The sequence below is a fragment of the Terrapene carolina genome, unplaced genomic scaffold (genome assembly GCF_002925995.2).
Source record: "Terrapene carolina triunguis isolate 2854851 unplaced genomic scaffold, T_m_triunguis-2.0 Scaffold193, whole genome shotgun sequence".
Taxonomy (NCBI): Eukaryota; Metazoa; Chordata; order Testudines; family Emydidae; genus Terrapene; species Terrapene triunguis.
Window position 1 is genome coordinate 9229170 of NW_020664544.1, and position 18000 is coordinate 9247169.

At 43.5% G+C, this 18000-nt stretch overlaps 2 protein-coding genes across 2 annotated transcripts in view; one reads left to right on the plus strand and one right to left on the minus strand.

Moving 5' to 3' along the window:
- The window catches only part of TANC2 (tetratricopeptide repeat, ankyrin repeat and coiled-coil containing 2), a 585366-nt gene that overhangs the window by 544091 nt on the left and 23275 nt on the right, over positions 1–18000 (minus strand). The gene's annotated exons all lie outside the window — the stretch shown is intronic.
- The window catches only part of MARCHF10 (membrane associated ring-CH-type finger 10), a 156030-nt gene continuing 144698 nt past the window's right edge, over positions 6669–18000 (plus strand). Inside the window, exon 1 of the mRNA XM_029912232.1 lies at positions 6669–6853. Coding sequence (XP_029768092.1) covers positions 6669–6853 — 185 coding nt within the window. The remainder of the gene's footprint in view (positions 6854–18000) is intronic.

The window sequence follows — 18000 nt, forward strand, 5'->3', positions numbered from 1 at the left end:
ACCCACTTTCTTGAGGCAGTGGCAATGCTGATCTGGATGCTGGGGACATCCCCCAGACCATGCAATATGGCCAATAAGGAGCCTGGTACAGTACCAGGCCCCAGCTGTGTCTGGTCCAAGTGTCCCAATCTCTGACTCTACTCTTCTCAGATTCACATCAACAAATACAAAAACAGGACGAGGAGGAAGCTTCAGGCTCTTGGTAATGTGAGACTTGAAAGCCCACCTTTGAGTCTGACAAGGATCAGAGTACTCCACGAATTAAGGTGGTGAAGTACCAGGAGTGACCCACTTTCTCCCTGATGTCCAGAAAAAAAGGCCTTGGGAAGCTAGATGAACTCAGTTCAAGGTGTCTACAGACCCCGTATAATCAAGTGACAGATGTTCTGCTCAACCTGGTTTTGAGTCTTTCTTGTGGTCAGAGAAAACAACCTGTGTTTTGCACCTGTGACTTGGTTAACGAGATGGTACAAGTTATCTTTAAAAATCTATCCTTTGGGAAATATGCTCTACTCCTTATGGAACGGATGATGGTGCCTATGAAAGTACAGTAGAACCTCAGAGTTCTGTACACCAGAGTTATGAACTGACCGGTCAACCATACACCTCATTTGAAACCGGAAGCACACAATCAGGCAGCACTAGAGATAAACAAACAAACAAAACAAAACAAAAAAAATCAAATACGGGACTGCGTTAAACAATAAACTACTAAAAAAATAAAGGGAAAGTTTTTTAAAAATGACAAGGTAAGAAAACTGTTTCTGTGCTTGTTTCATTTAAATTAAGAAGGTTAAAAGCAGCATTTTTCTTCTGCATAGTAATGTTTCAAAGCTGTATTAAGTCAATGTTCAGTTGTAAACTTTTGAAAGAACAACCATAACATTTTGTTCAGCGTTATGAACATTTCAGAGTTAAGAACAACCTCCATTCCCAAGGTGCTCGTAACTCTGAGGTTCTCCTGTAATCGCTTGGGTAAACAAATTTTTCGTTGATCCTTATGTCCAATTGTAATACAGAGCAGATAGTCTGCAGAGCTTGGTGACAGATCTTATTAACCAGGTGAACTCCCACAACTACAAAGCATTTGGAAAAAACTTGTGGTGCAATGGATAGGTCAAAAAGAAATATACATTGGGATGATCTTTGTCTGTGTAAAATCTCTACTATTTCCTGTGAGGTGGCCTTATACATATTAGAAAATACACATCCTTTAATTCACAAGTCCTGAACTAACTGTCTGACGTTAAAGAAAGTATTATGCAAACTAGTTTCACCATACAAAACTTGAACTTGCACCATACTTGCCAAGTCATTTCAAATTCAAAATGGTACTAGCTTCTTCTGTTGTCTTGTAATGAAGAAATATCAGGCACAGAACTCATTCTCTTGATACTGGTGAGGCAGGCACTTCCTCCATTGCTCCCAGATGAAGTCGAGAAACTTAAAGTCAAAGTCAATCTAGCATCTGATTACACAGATTCAAAAACAATTTTGCTATCCACATGGTAGTATAGCTTTCAGATCCCAATTGGTGGATCAAGATGATTGAATCACTTTTCAGACTACTACTAACCAGCTGATTGCAACACAGAACAATTCAAATCAATGTAATGCAAACAATGTTAAGAATTAAGTGTGAACTAATTGTAACTGCAGCACCTCCTAATGTTAATGTGGCATAACAGTCTCCATGGTAAGCCCCACTTAAAAATTCAGGAATTTTGTTTCATTAAGGGTCATTCTGATATTCGTCTTCTCTTCTTTTGATTCATATTATCATCAGTTCAATAAGATTCTTCTCCCTTTGAGATTTGTGCAATATTTTTTCTTGAAGTCAAAAGGACTTCAGATACAATGGACCTCTGTTAAAACTTGAGGAATGTTGGGATATTAGTGAAGAGTAAAATTGTACTACTATTCGCTTTGTCTCTTGCACTGCATTAACACTAGACAAAAAAACAATGATTTCGGCTTATTATTAACATAACAAATCAATGTTTTACGTATCAGAAGATACTGGCAAGCAAAACAAATGAGAGGTATGTGTAAGCAAAGAAACTCAATAGCCAACATAAAGATATTATTTTGTTAGGATATATGTAAAAAGGATATTATCAAAAACAATAGTTTGAGATGAAATTTTGGCTTGTTTAAAACAGTTTTAAACATCACAGGGAATTGTCTCCAGTTTCTAACACTGTAATTTTTTAAAAAATCCACAAATTTCTTTATTTAAAAAAGTTAAAGAGTAGTTGGTTTTGAAATACAAAATGAAAGCCAATTTGTATGGATACATAAAAACTGATTTTTTTTAAAGATTTTTTAAAGCAAATTTGAATTTACAACCTCCTTTCTCAAAAATTAAGCTTACTATAAATTACACCTCATCAAAATTAATTTAAAAATTAGTTTACTATGTTGAAATGGATTGAGGAGATAGATATGTAATGGATTTCTGTGCATTATTTATCTCAGTAGGATTCATGAGACAGCCATATAAGTCTACAACTATATTCAACTTCCAAAAAGATGCTGGAATCCCTGAAATTAGGCTACATGTGTATGAACACTAAAAAGGAGCAAGTGTGCAAAAACTATCAGACCAAACTACTTAAGTTTTAAATCAGATCTAAACTTCACTTATGTAGATTCAATTATGGGTATTCTATGACCATACCAGGACAAATCAGGGAAAAAGTTAAGAATACTGTTTGGTCTAGTCTACAGTCTACTCTTCTGTCAGAGTTTATAGTTTGAAATCAATGGGACTTGTATTCCTAAAATACTTAGTCACCTTTGAAAATCCTGCTCCCCTTAAGTGCCTAAATATGGACTCAGGATCCTAAATTTTGGCTCCTATTTTTGAAAATGTTGCCCCTTGTTTATAAAAAAAAAAAAAAAATCTAAAATAACTTTGTTAATATATTAAGAAGAGAGATTACCTAACAGAAACTGTACTTCAAGAGTCACCCATGTCCAGTCACACTTGCAGAATAGAATTTCCTACCAGTGAACATGTGGAACCCTCTTTCAAAGTCATGTCCATAGGCAGAGTGCATGAGTACCCTCACACAGTGTATTATGTCAGACAGCCTAGTCCAGCATTTCTGAAATGCGGCCACAGTGGCCGCATGCAGCCATTAAGGGCTTTTCTTGTGGCCACGGGCTGGGATGTGGGGGAGAGCAAAGTAGTGCCTCCTCCCCATCCCTGTTGCTCCTGGATGCACTTCTTTGGTTGTTGGGGCTACCAGCAGGGATTGGGCCCTGCCCCCCTCTGGAGTCACCTAGGGCACAATGCTGTAGGAGCAGGCAGCCAATGAGCTCCTCGTATTCCCAGGGGCAGTGGGGCTCAGGCTTTGGGCTTCAGCCCTGGGGTGGTGGGGCGGCAGGCTCTGGACATGGGGCTTCGGGCTCCAGGCCCAGGCTATGGCTGTACGATGGCAGGCCCTAGACTCCGGCCACACAGCTTCGGGCTCCATCCCTGGACCCCATCCTCCAGCCGTGAAGCTTCAGGCTCTGGCAGCAGGACTTCAGGCTCCAGCCCCCCGCTGCCTCCCCTAACCCCCATCTCCCCTGGCCTCCACTGCCTCCCCCGAACCTCCATCCAGGACTTAACTTGTCCCCAGGCTTGTTGACAACTGAGTAAGTCTGCTGTGAAAAGTGATACTTATATGTTTGTTAATATCACTTTTCACAACAGATTTACTAGCTATCAATAAATAAATTACAATGATTTGGACATGTATATATGCATATTTATTTGGGTTTCCTATAGCTAATTAAGTATTTTAGGAAAAAGTGTGAGACCAGCCACCAACTCTTGCTGGTGGCCGCATTCTGAGGCCAAAAAATTTGTCCCGAGAACCCCTGGCCTAGTCTATATAAAGGGTGTGCATTTAACCAATTGCCTCAGCTTATTTTTCTGAACCTGTTGAGGACATGTAGGACTTCAAAATGGACAGGAAGCTATGAGTGAAGGAGTGCACGGAGGCAACTCTCAAAGAACCTCTCTTTCTTCTTAGAGGGCCTGTATATATTTCTACTTGTTAGCAAATACAGTAGTAAGAAATGAACCCCCACAAATAGACAGTGGGCAAAGAGGTCTTAGCAAAACATGGACTGTACGACCGCTCCCCCAAATTAGGCAATGGAGAGTGACACTAAATCCAAACAAGAATACTTGGTGAAGGCATGCATCGAACTTCAAGTTGCTACACTACAGATCTCCACTATTGGGATGTGCCTAAAACAAGCCATGGAGACACCACTGGCTCTAGTGGATCAGGATCTTAACCCTGCAAGCACTACCACTAACTACTTTGTAACAGTTTTATGCAGTTCTTAATCCACTAAGAAAGTCTTTGGCTAGACTGTTTTATTTTTCTAAAAGATTTCCTTTTCTAGATTAAAAGCACAGCGCTCTCTTAAAGTGCAGGATGGGAACAGGGTCAAGGAAAGAGCATAAGGAGAGAAATTCTCTCTGAAAGGTGGAAGTCAAATGCTACATTTTGGAATAAAGCTAGAGTGGGTACTGATCACCAGTTTAGGTTTGTGGACCACTGTCTTTAGTGGACTGACCATCAGAGCTTCCAGCTCACTAACCGTCTTTGCTGAGGTAATGGCAATAAGAAATATTGTCTTTAAGGAAAGATGTTGAAAAGACTCCTCCTTAATGGCAGGGCCGGCTCCAGGTTTTCTGCCGCCCCAAGCAGCGGGAAGAAGAAAAAAAAAAACCGATCAGCGGCACTACGGCGGCAGCTCAATCACGCTGCTCCATTCTTCGGCAGCAGTTCCTTCACTCCCTCTCTTCCTCTTTGGCGGCAGCTCCCGCCGAAGACCCGGACGTGCCACCCTAATAGCGGACCGAGTGCCGCCCCTTTGTATTGGCCGACCCAAGCACCTGCTTCCTTAGCTGGTGCCCGGAGCCGGCCCTGCCTAATGGGTTTGAAGGGAAATCCTATCAGTCTTGTTAGAAATAGATTAAAGCTTCAGGAAGAGGGAAATCCCTTTGTATAAGGGAAGGCATTGACAAATCCTTTATAAGAGTCTGGCAACTGTGCAAGAAAATTGGACTCTCCTTAAAAGGCTTGTGGCATGCCAATATAGATGCAAAGTGGACTTCCAACAAAAAGACAGAGTCCTTGAGGCTCTAAACCAGGGGTGGGCAAACTACAGCCCAGTGGCCACATCCAGCTCTTCAGACATTTTAATCTGGTTCTTGAGCTCCCGCCAGGGAGCGGGATCCGAGGCTTGCCCCGCTCTGGTGCTCCAGCCGGGAAGCGGGGTTAGGGGCTTGCCCTACTCCGTGCGGCTCCCGGAAGCGCCAGCATGTCCCCCCTCCAGCTCCTACACGTAGGGGCAGCCAGGGGGCTCCGCACGCTGTCCCCGCCCCAAGCGCTGCCCCCGCAGTTCTCATTGGCTGGGAACCACAGCCAATGGGAGCTGCAGGGATGGTGCCAGCAGATGGGGCAGCACGCAGAGTTGCTTGGCCATGCCTCCATTCAGGAGATGGAGGGGGGACATGCCGCTGCTTCTGGGAGCTGCTTGAGGTAAGCGCCGCCCAGACCCTGCACCCCTGACCCCCTCCCACGCCCCAATGCTCTGCCCTGATCCCCCTCCTGCCCTCTGAACCCCTTGGTCCCAGCCCGGAGCACCCTCCTGCACCCCCAACCCCTCATCCCCACCCCAGAGCCCACACCCCCAGCCGGAGCCCACACACACACACACACACACTTAAAAATCACTTATATCTAAAATGTCTTTACCTATCATTATTATGGGTGAGATAATATCTTTTATTGGACCAACTTCTGTGGGTGAAAGAGACAAGCTTATGAACCACTCAGAGCTCTTCTTCAGGTCTGGGAAAGGAACTTCCAGAGTCACAGCAAAATGCAAGGTAGAACTGATTGTTTAACATAAGTAGTTAGCACATATGGTAAGGGACAATTCAAGGTAGAATGCCCATTAACACCTCTGCAGTCCTAGAACAAAAAGAGCGGGTTAGCAGGTTACTGATTGTTGAAATAAGCCATAAATCCCGTGTCTCTGTTCAGTCCATGATTTTTAGTGTCTAGCAGAGTAATGCATTTAAGCTCCCACGCTTCTTTTAAAGGCCATGTCTACGCTACCAATTTGTGTCGACATCCAAAAGTCGACACGTTAAAAATCACAATTTTGTGTTCACACTTGCTCCCTCTGTCGGCAGATCACGTCCACAGTGGGGGCACCATCATCGACAGTGTGAGCAATGCTAGGTGTTGCTAGGTGTTGTGGGACGACAGAGTGGATCGCGGAGGATCTTGGGACAGTGTTAAATGTCCCGTGATGCACTGCTTTCTGTCCCAGAACTCCATGGGCTTCCGGCTTTTTTTCACGGCATTTTTTCAACGGCGCTTCTTTGCTGTGCACCCCGGCATCTTTGTAAGAAGGGATGGATCCTACACTGCTCTCCTATGCTCTGTTAACTGTCATGAAAACATCACGGATGGAGTGCAGTTAATCATGAAGTTCCTAACTGAAGAAAACTTGCAGGCGCCCGACATTCTGTGTGATATGGATCGGAGCAACTTTAGATTGCTTTTGGCATTCACAGAGCAGGTCTTGGGGTAGACAGTCACTTTTGGGCTTGTGAATCAAGCACTGAATAGTGGGATCTTATCGTCATGCAGGTGTGGAAGGACAAGCAGTGGCTACACAACTTTCAGATGCAGAAAGCCACCTCCCTGGAACTGTGTGCGGAGCTCGCCTCAGACCTGCAGCGCAAGTACACCAGAATGAGAGCTGCCTTCTCAGTAGAGAAGCACGTGGCAATTGCTGTGTGGAAGCTGGCAACTCCAGACTGCTACCGGTTGGTTGCAAATCATTTTGGAGTAGGGAAGTCAACCATTGGGGCTGCAAAAACAATGGGGAGTCCTTGTGGCACCTTAGAGACTAACAAATTTATTTGGGCATAAGCTTTCGTGGACTAGAACCCACTTCATCAGATGCATGGAGTGGAAAATACAGGCGCAGGTATAAATACATGAAAAGATGTGAATTGCCTTACCAAGTGTGAGGTTAGTCAATTAACAGCAGGATACCAAGGAAGGAAAAATACTTTTGAAGTGGTAATGAGAGTGGCCTATTTCAGACAGTTGACAAGAAGGTGTAAGTAACAGTAGGGGGAACTTAGTATTGGGGAAATTAGGTTTAGGTTTTGTAATGACCCAACCACGTTAATGCAAGTGTGCAGGACAATAAATCGCATCCTGCTACGAAGGACTATGACTTTGGGAAATGTGTGTGAAATAGTGGATGGCTTTGCAGAAATGCATTTCCCTAACTCTGGAGGGGTGATAGATGGCGCACACATTCCAATTTTGGCACCAGACCACCTTGCAATGGAGTAAATCAATAGGAAGGAGTACTTCTCCATGGAGTTACAGGCACTTGTGGATCACCGTGGGTGTTTCACTGACATCAACGCAGGGTGATCTGGGAAGGTGCATGACACATGCATCTTCAGGAACACCAGCAGGGACTTTCTTTCCTAATCAGAAGATTACAGTGGGGGGTGTTGAAATGCCAATAGTGAACCTGAGGGACCCTGCGTACCTCTTACATCCACGGCTCATGAAACCTTACACAGGACACCTGGACAGCAGTAAGGAGCAGTTCAACAACAGGCTCAGTAGGTGCCGAATGACAGTTGAATGTGCCTTTGGCAGATTAAAGGCTCGCTGGCGATGCTTTTATGGCAGGTTGGACCTCACTGAGGATAATATTCCTATGGTCATAGCCACGTGCTGTACGTTGCATAATCTCTGTGAAGCTAAGGGTGAAAGGTTTGCTCAGGGGTGGAGTGCCGAGGCAGACTGCTTGGCCGCTGATTTTGAGCGGCCAGATACCAGGGCTGTCAGAGGAGCCCAGAGGGGAGCTATTCACATCAGGGAGGCTTTGAGGCAGCACTTTGATAATGATCACCAGTAACATATCTCTGTCTGAGTTGCTTCAATGTAATATTACATGTAGTTTTCCTATGGGGCAATGATGACATTTGTGGCCTTATATTCCTGCAATAAAGTGATTAAAATGCCTGTGCATATATTGGTGGTGCCTGTAATCTCACCTTGTAGAAGAAAATTAAAAATGATTTACCATTATAAACGTTTGCTTTTATTGCACAAGAAACAGCACACACAAACACACAGATGCTTAACGGGAAAGGAGGAACCAGGGAAGGGCAGACTTTCACAGCTGCGTGTAGGTCCAGCTACCATTGTGAACGTTGTCTGAGTGGGTGGAGTGAAGGGGAAACCGAGAAGTCCCGGAAGGTGGAAAGGAATGTGAGGGCAGAGTTTGCGGGGGGCATGGAAAAGAGTTCTGAATGTCCTGCAGTGGAGGTCGAGCACTAATCTGCTCGGTCTGCAGCATTATTACGGACTTCAGCACCTGTGTTTGCTCCTCCATTACTTTAAGCATCTGCTCAGAAGCATCCTTAAACACGTGATTCTCTTTTCTGTCCCGCCGTTTGGCTTCCCAGCACGCCTTTCACTCCCTTTTTTCTGCATTGGAGCACTGCAGGATTTCCCGGAACATGTCTTCTTTGCTGTGTCTTGGGCACTTTCTTATCTGGCAGAGGAGCTCGTCGGGGTGCATGGGGTGTTCCTGAAGGCCACATCTGGTGAAGCACAGGGGACAATGCACAGAAGCAGGATTGTTAAATTCACGCACAGCACTGAAACACTTCCGTTAAATACACCTTTTGCAACATTGCCATCACTTTCTCACTGACCCTAGTCAGGCACACATCTCTGCGAACACCCAAAGTATAGTGAGTGTTGGCGCGGGGGAGAGGGAGGAGCTCTACATGGGGAAAAGAATCATGGGGTGCAGCACCCTAGGGAACAAATTCTAAAATTCTCCCACACTTTTCCACAGGCTGGGGTAATTCTAGCAGATATCTCACTGCTAAGAGTAAGCAGAGAAACGAGGGTACATCTACTCCATACTTGTGGCTTCCTCCCTGTTCCCTATGCTGCTCGCCTATGTGCTGCTTTGGTCCCTGCACAAGTAATTGCCAATGGCACGGGAAAGTTTCCTACAATGGGGGAAGGAACACAGCTGCTCTGCCCCAGACCCTTCAGCAGAGGATTACCGAGTAATTCCAGGAAACTGGAGGTACTTTCCTGGAGACCTCTCTGGAGGATTCCCGTGAGATCTCGGCGTGCATCAACACCCTGTTCCGCCGTACTGATTAGCGATGCAGGGAAATGTCCAGCTCACAGAAACACAGCCAGCCTCCCATATTTCTATGCCCTGAACCCACCTCCACACTACACAAACCACAGCCACTTATCAGGAGTCTCATCTCCTGCTGCTTGCTCGCCAGAGAGCAACTGCTGAGACTGGCTAGACACCTCTGGAGTGGAGAACAGTTCCTGGCTGCCTGCCCCACTGGGCAACCCCGCTGGGAGCTGCACATCCTCATCTAACTCCACCTCTTCATCAATAACTTCATCCTCTGGGTTAGGTCCTCTTTCCTCCATCTCCGTGCCCTCCAAAGTATCCACGGGACTCTTGGCGATGGAGGTGGGGTCACCACTGAGGATAGCATCCAGCTCTTTATAGAACCGGCAGGTCTTAGGTGAAGCACCTGAGCGACGGTTTGCCTCCCTCACCTTATGGTATGTCTGCCTCAGCAACTTTATCTTCGCTCTGCACTGCAGCGTGTCCCGATCATAGCCTTTTTCGCACAAGCCTCAAGAAATCTGCCCGTAAGTATCCCAATTCCTACGGCTCAAGGGCAGCTAGGACTGCACAGCCTCCTCTCCCCATATACTGAGCAGATCCAACAGCTCTGCAGTGGTCCAAGCAGGAAAGCGTTTGCTGCGATAACCCGCCATGGTCACCTGGGAAGATGCAATGAGAGCTCTCCACGCCGAGCAAACAGGAGATGGAATTTCAAAAATTCACAGGGCTTCTAAGGGGGAGAGGCGGATGGTTGCTTACCTGGCTGCAGGGCAGTGGAGTTCAAAGTGCTGATCAGAGCGGTCAGGACATTGGGCATTGTGGGACACTTCCTGCAGGCCAATTAAAGTGATGAAATGAAGAGTGGTGTCCACACTTGCACTTTGTTGACCAAAATGTAGAGGAAAAAAAGACATAAATCTCTCGTGAGGGTGGATGTATTTTGTCGCCAAAACCAGGCATTTTCCCCGACAAAAGTCGCCTCATAGTGTGTTCGCACTCACTGTTTGGGTCGACAAATGGCAATTTTGGCAACAAAAGTTGGTAGTGTAGACAAGGCCAAAGTGTTGTACAGGTTTACTTTAAGGATGAGGACTGATATATGAGGGATCATTTTGTGAAAAGTGAATCCTCCACAGGTGATAGAATTACACAGCTACAACTACACTGCATACCATTATTATGGCATTCAAGATTGCGATAAGTTAAAGCTCAAAGAAAAATCTCTCAATTCTTCCAGTTTGCTTACTTTATCTCTGACAGCATTTTGTAATTAACGCCATTATTTCCCCTATGTAGTCTATTACCTATGTTGTTTTAGCAGTCAGCTAAAAGAGGTTTTCAAATAGCAGCAGCAGAGAGAAAAATATTTTAAACTGTAAAACCACATTTGGCAGCAAGATTGAGAGAGAGGTGCAGCACCTAAAACTATTTTAACATTTTTTTCAACTGACTAGGTTTCAAGTTGACTGTGTCACATTAAGGATGAAGTAACCATTTAAAAACAGTTCACTTTAATTACTTCTAGTACCCTGAGTATAGGCAGAAATATTGGTTTCATGACAGCCATTTATACACAGCTTTCTTATATGGAGAACTCTTCTATTCTCCTATTCCTTTCACTCATGCCAAAACAGAGGCTGACGTACCTGACTGCAATACATTTGACCAGCGTGTCATTCCAATCTACAAGATAAACGGTTAGGATTGAACTAGTACAAGTACTTAGTCTAAGAAGTCACTGAAGCACACGGACAAATCATAATTATTCTGAACTATTAGAGTCTAACTCATAGTCCAAAAACTACCAATCCTCATTAAATTACTATCTCTGTTAATAGTCTATAGTGTTTCACTTTACAATTGCTTTACAAGATGCCATTTACATGCTAAATCAAAAATTTCAGACCACCACACAAATCCTTATTAGCAAAGGGAAAAAAGGACATATCCATTAAAAACCATAAATATGACAAACTATTTTAAATAAAGGAAGATTAACAATTCTTACACCAGCATTTGATACTGCAACACTTAATTCACTACATCTTGCTAAACATCCATCTGGCTATAATGTGTGGTTATTTGATAAAGCTTTTATTAAAAACGTGAAATTTCTGAACATATGGTTGGTGGTAGCCATCCTGTTTAAAAGCGATGGTAAAAATACACACGGATTTTAATTTTGTTTAATTTTTGAGTGACAGCTTTATTTTTTTGCTGTAATTATGGTATCTTGCTGGCAAAGCTATCAATACTTTAAAAAATATAATTTACAAAACAACACGAATTATATGGGAGGCCAACTGGACTAGCCAATAGTATGGGAACTCAATTTACCGCAATTGCTTCCAATCTATGTGTAAGTTATGTTGATTAAATAAAGCTGGTACAGGGGGAAAGGAGGCCAAAGAGCTCTTACATTTCAACAAAGGAAGAAATTACAAATGTGAGTGTGTTGAGCTATTTTTGATACAGTAACTGATTTTATTTCTGAATTCCATCTTTAAAACTTCTTTATACAGAGCTTTAAAATATTGGGCCATTCATTACTTGGAAAATTTACAAATACTTTCACCACACAATATACTGATGATCAAAAAATTAAACCAACATTTTAGAGGTCCACAAACACATGAAAATATCCTTTGGAAAAATGTATCTGCTCAGTATATATTAAAACCAAAGCTTCATAACACTTGAGAAAAGAAAACCAGGTTTTAATATAATCATTTCCTAAGATCTAACAATTTTCATCACAAAGCCGCAAATATACACAGTGGATTATGCTTTTTAATCACACTTCGCTTTCAGAAGACAGAGAGTTATCCAGATTCTCTCCCTTGCTTCATCCCTGGGGGAAAGGGATAAAGGTTATAAATAAGACAAATTTCTCCAAGGAATTTGCTTCACCAAGAAGAGTGATTTCACTGAATTTTCACCTTTTATGTTTTAATTATGATAGCAATTTTATGATTCTCCAATCACTTTCCTCTTTTTACCTGCTGCTTTAATCCCACAGCAAAGGTGGGAAACAGCAGCCTTTGGAGTCTGTGTCAAAGCTATTCCTACTAGGCAGATTGGATGTTTTAAGAATACCTTGGGCCTCAATGATTCATTAAAGGCTCTATTGATCTAAGGAGCAGATGTCCTGCTCCTAAACAGAGGCCTGCATATTATATTGCAATGTGCTTTCAATGGTACCACAGCAACAATTTAGAAAATAGATTATATACAATTAATATTTCTACACAAGTGGGTAGAAAGGAAAAAAATTCAAAGTTAGACGGATTTTACACATGGCTATTTCTTGCCTTTTTTTTGTTTGTTTCTTTGTTAAGGCAGTATGTTATCTTATTGAATGACCTCTCCCTGTCTACCATCACAAGATTTGAGGCGCCCAAGCCTTCACAGTCACTACCCTGACAGGTCATCCATATTGCTACCATATAGTAGCATTGTTCATCTTTCTTGGCCACCTAATAGCTCAAAAACTTCCCTAGACAGGCAACAAAGTTCTTCATTACCACTCACCACACACCCTATATAATTCATATCCAATTCTCCTCAGCCATACAACCCACTCTCTCATGGGACTCTTGCCCCCCACAGATCACTAATCTTAAATATGGTAGAGGGAGATATCCCAAGGATGATACTCTTCCTGAACCCTGGGTCAGACCCCAAAGATTGATAGGAACAACCCTGGTTACAAAACCTAACAGTTCCACCACCTCAGGGCAGACCAACCACCATCACTCCAAATCACCAATCCCTCAAACCCATCTACAAAATAATCTTCTCCAAATTCCCCACCAGATCCCCAAATTGCCCTCCCTGTCCTCTCAGCACTAAATCTTAGATTTTCATCCTCCTTCTTTTACCAATCCATCCCCTCTCCAACTCACCTCCCTGCACATAATCCAGTCCAACAACATTCTCAAAAACACACAAAATTCAACTGTACAAACTTCAAACAAACAACTCTTAATAGTTCCTCACATTCCTGATGGATTGGGGGTAGGGCTGAATCCAGAGCTCTTTTATATCATCCTGTTCTTCCACTCATGCTATCTATTTGGAAGATTTCCCTCTTTTAAAACATGATGAAATACCACCAGTAAAGAGAGTGGTATTTTTTTCCTGATTTTTTGCAATTTTAGATATAAAATGTTAATGGTTCTTGTAATATCCAATTTTTTTTATATCTTCTCTTTTCCATGAGGAGGATTAGGACTAAAACATGCAAGAATTATCTTCCAATACCTATGGTAGGCAGAACTGATTTTTGCTAAGAACTCTGAGGAAGGTTTCTTAGCACTTTATCTGTGTAAACAGAGTAGTACAAAACAGTTCTGTCCACTATGAGAATTCCCCCTTAATCAATTTTTCCTCAGACACTATGAACAACAGAAAAATAACATTCTTAGTGACAAAAATTGGATGTACTCTTTAAAGGCTGAAATGGAAGTCTGTCAGATCTCAGAATAGAAGACACTCTCCATGATGAGAATTTCACAGAATAACAGAAGATTAGGGTTGGAAGAGACCACATACACCTCAGATTCAACACGTTTGCTACTTTCAGAAAGCTTATTACACAAGGAGAAATTCTTTTTATATGCAGTTTTTATAATGGAATTAAATATTGCCACTCTTCATGCACATTGACACACTATGAAATGCAATCTTGCAAAAATATTCAAAATATAAGTCATTTTTAGTTGTCTGCACTGTATGAATCCTGGCCAAATCCTAGAATAAACTTTTTTATGCTGAATGTCACCTTAAAGGCAATGTGACAAACCTTCTGTTGCTTTAAAAGATACACTTGCCAATTACACCTGCAAATAGCATTAATCAAGTCAATCTACCCCTGTGTGATTAGGAAATGCTGTAAAGACAAATTTCATTAGCAGGAAAGCACAGTATTTCACTGGGGGGAAATAAAACTTTATAAAAGTGCATAGGCTGTCTCTGGCAAGATCCAAAAGTATTTTTGACATGGACTGTAACCTGAAACCCTCAAACTGTTAGAAAAGTTAGTATTTAAAGTTGAGGTTGACTTGCAGGATCAGCAGAATTGGGGGGAAAGCATACAAATGGTCCCTATTTCAACAGAAAGGCATCGGTCAGTGTGCTGAGACTGAGGCCTGCACAATAGCAAAATTGACAACATTTCTTGTTGTCTTTTGTATCAAACAGGTCAACTGATGTGATGACCCATACCTGGAAAACAGATTTCACCACGCTGTTTTTGATTTGTAACTAAAAGAAAACTTCCTGCTGAGAAAGTCCACCAGCTGGTTTTGGGATCCAGGTAAGAGAGCTGCCGTGACGGTGATGTTCTGCTTGATGCAAAAGTGTAAGGCAAACCCGCAGCCAAACCAGGGCTGCTCACTCAGATGCCCCTCCAAGAGTACTACAGTGAGTCACCACTCAGGCATGCAGCAACAACTCAGTTGCACCAACTTACTCTTCCCACAGAGCCTGCAATGACTCAGCCTTCAGGCATACAGCAGCAGCCTATCTCTGAGTAGAGCCTGGGTCAGATGATCCCCAGGATCAGGTACTGTATTTCCCCAACCCTGCCAGAGCTGCAGATCAGTCTGTGCAATAGCACTACCCAGCCAGGAACTCTCCTGCTGCCTCACACTGTAACAAATTCTCTAGACTCTCAGCCTGCTCCTGCTCCCCAGTTCCTGCCACAGCCTTGCCCAAACCCTGTTCCAGTCTTGTTCTTGCCCAGCTGTGATCTGCTCCAGCCTGGGTACTGATCCATTACCTCCACCTCCTGACCACTCAGCTTCAACCTCTAGCCTGTATCTGGACACCAGCTACAGAAATGATGTGGCTTCTTCATGGACTCTGATCACCCGGCTTTGACTTCTAGTCTTCAGCTACAGTACTGATTTTGGCACGTCTACGGACTCTGATCTCAGTTCTGACCCTGGTATGTTCCCGGATCTCAGTTCCAGTGCTACCCTCAGACCAGTCCAAACCATATCACCATTTCTTGGTGTCTCCATATCCCTTGGGCCCGTGAGCCATCCAGGTGAGCACCCCAGCCTACTGTAGGTGCATCAGTTACAACTATTACACTGGAAGGGGAAAGGAAAAGGGGTCCCTGCACATACATTGTCCTGGTCCATCCATCGCTCCAGAGAATGTAAGATTGCAGGAGGAACTCAGACTAGCTTATCCAGATGATGTCTGTTTGGTTGGTATGCCAACATTAGCCATACTTGTAGAAGACAAAGAAGTAGTCTCGCATGTATGGTCACATACATACATGCAGTCATGTAACCTAGCAACTTCAGGCTATAATGGATGGGTGAAACCTGAGGGGTGAACGGACACACATACACATAAATGGTCCAAAACTTCTCAAGGAAGAAAGGCCTTCGCTACAGTAGAGTCAAGCAAAGCTCCAATTAATTCCAGGCGCTGCATGGGCAGTAATGCCAACATCCCTGGCTGGTCAAAGAGACAGAGAATGAACTGGAGCTGATTGAGGACTTCACAATGGTATGTGTCCTGGACAAGCCAATCATCTAGGTAAGGGAAGATATGTATCCTGTTCCTCCTCAAGAACACACAAGGGGCTGACAATAGGTCAAAGGGAAGAATGGTTTACTGATAGTGTCTGACCGATACCAGGAATTGGAGACACTTCCTGTGACTTGATATCACCATGACATGGAAGTAAGCATTACGATGATCAATGGCAGCAAACCAATTGTTGTGATACAGAAAGGGAAGGATAGATACCAGGGAAACCATGTAGAATCTCACATACTTGAGGAACTTGTTCCGATTGTGAAGGTCCAAAATGAGTCTTAGACCACGCTTGGACTTGGGCATTAGAAAATATCTCAAATAAAACCCCTTTCCTCGAAACTGTAAAGGACCTTCTTCCACACCTCTAGGGAGTCCAGCATCTGGATCTCTTGAACTAGCAGAAGCTCAAGAGATGAGTTCCTGAAAAGCTACAGGGAAGGAGGAATACTGAGGATCCACTTGTCCATCATTATGGACTCCTAAGTACCCAGAAAGTGAGATAGTGCATGGATCATGAATACCAGGTTTCTGTCCTCGCAGATTTTCCTGCAGATTTCTGAAAATGTGCTTGCTGATTAGAGTCCAAGCTAGAGGATCGTCTTCTCTGAAGTCTATACCTCCTTTTCGACATATGAACTTGTCTGGGTGGGTAGAAAGGATGTCTGTGGTAGGTACTTCTCAGAGTACTGGTATGCAGAGTTGTGTCTTCTTTTGGACACTGGGGCATAAATTCCTAATGAGCAGAGGGCAGCTCGGGAGTCTTTCAACAAATGCACTGTTTCATCAGTTTTATCCAAAATTAGAAAATGCACATCAAAGGAAAAATCTTCTATAGTCTTTTGTATGTCAGGGCCCATTCCAGAATTATGTAGCCATGATTCTCTTCTCATTATGACTGCAAGGGTCATAGTCCTAGAGGAACCATGCTGCAACACCCAGGCAGAGTGAACAGACATCTTCATAACCAGACAGCCCTTCACCAAAAAGGCTCTGAATTCTTCCCCAGAGTCCTTAGGGAGTTAATCTGTAAATTTTGACAAAGCCTAACAGTGAAGAAAATCAAACCTAGCTAACTGTGCCTGCTGATTAGCTATTTGTATTTGGAGAAATGAGGTAGAATAAATCTTTCCACCCATGAGTCCAGGCTTTTCCATTGTTTCTTTGGGGGCTGACTTAAAGCTCCTTTCCCTGAACCTCTCATTGGTAGCCATCACTATCAGGGAATTTGGTGCCAGAGGAGAGTAAAAACACTCAAATCCCTGAGAAGGCACATGGCAGAGTTTTTCAGTGCATTTGGCAATGACAGCCAACAAAGCCAGTGTATTCCATAAGGTTTTCGCTGGCAATAAAAGTGCCTCATTTGGGAGAGCTACCCTTCCCAAGGTTGCACCTTGAAGAATGTCCAAAAGCTTGTAAGACAAGGTGACTGATGTAATATCTTCTATTGGACTAACTTCTGTTGGTGAGAGACACAAGCTTGTCTCTCTCACCAACAGAAGTTAGTCCAATACGACTACAACAACACTGCATACAACAGCTTGTGGGTATTCTTCTATAAAAACTCTGCTTGTATAGCGACCATAGAGACCATTCTTCTAAGCAAATCCTGATAGGATATAAAATCTTCCTGGGACCACTGAGTCTTCTGGAGAGAGGGAGGATAAAACGACTGGCAACAAAGTAGTCTCCTGAGACAGAGCTCATTTCTCCAACAATGGCTCATCATAGGCTGGTTATTCAGTAGGGAAAGCTTTCTAGTTGCTTGTCCAGTACACAAGGCTTTGATGTGGACAGTTCTGGTGACCTTCTCCTATAAGCCCCTGCACAGGTTCCACATAGGTCATTAGGCCAAAATGTATCAGGCCACCCTGACTTCTCCTTGTTATGTGACCAGTACCAAAGGTCCCCTTCTCAAGGTGGCCTGAATGATTTACTGGACTTTGTGTGACTCAGTAGGGACGGAGAGGAGCTAAACAAGCCTGACCGAGACCCAGAGAGGCCCTGCAAATAATCAGTCGGCATAGGAGGCAACCAGCCAGGTGGGGTTACTGGACAGCCCAGTCTGTCCATCTCCTACTAGGACAGAGGTACCGTGGTTACCAGTGGTGGTATTGTAAATGTCTCTCGAGAAAGAGAAGATCTCACCTCTAAATCCAGTATCAAAGTAGGCTCCTCATGAGGAAATGCATAGCCCGCATCGACACC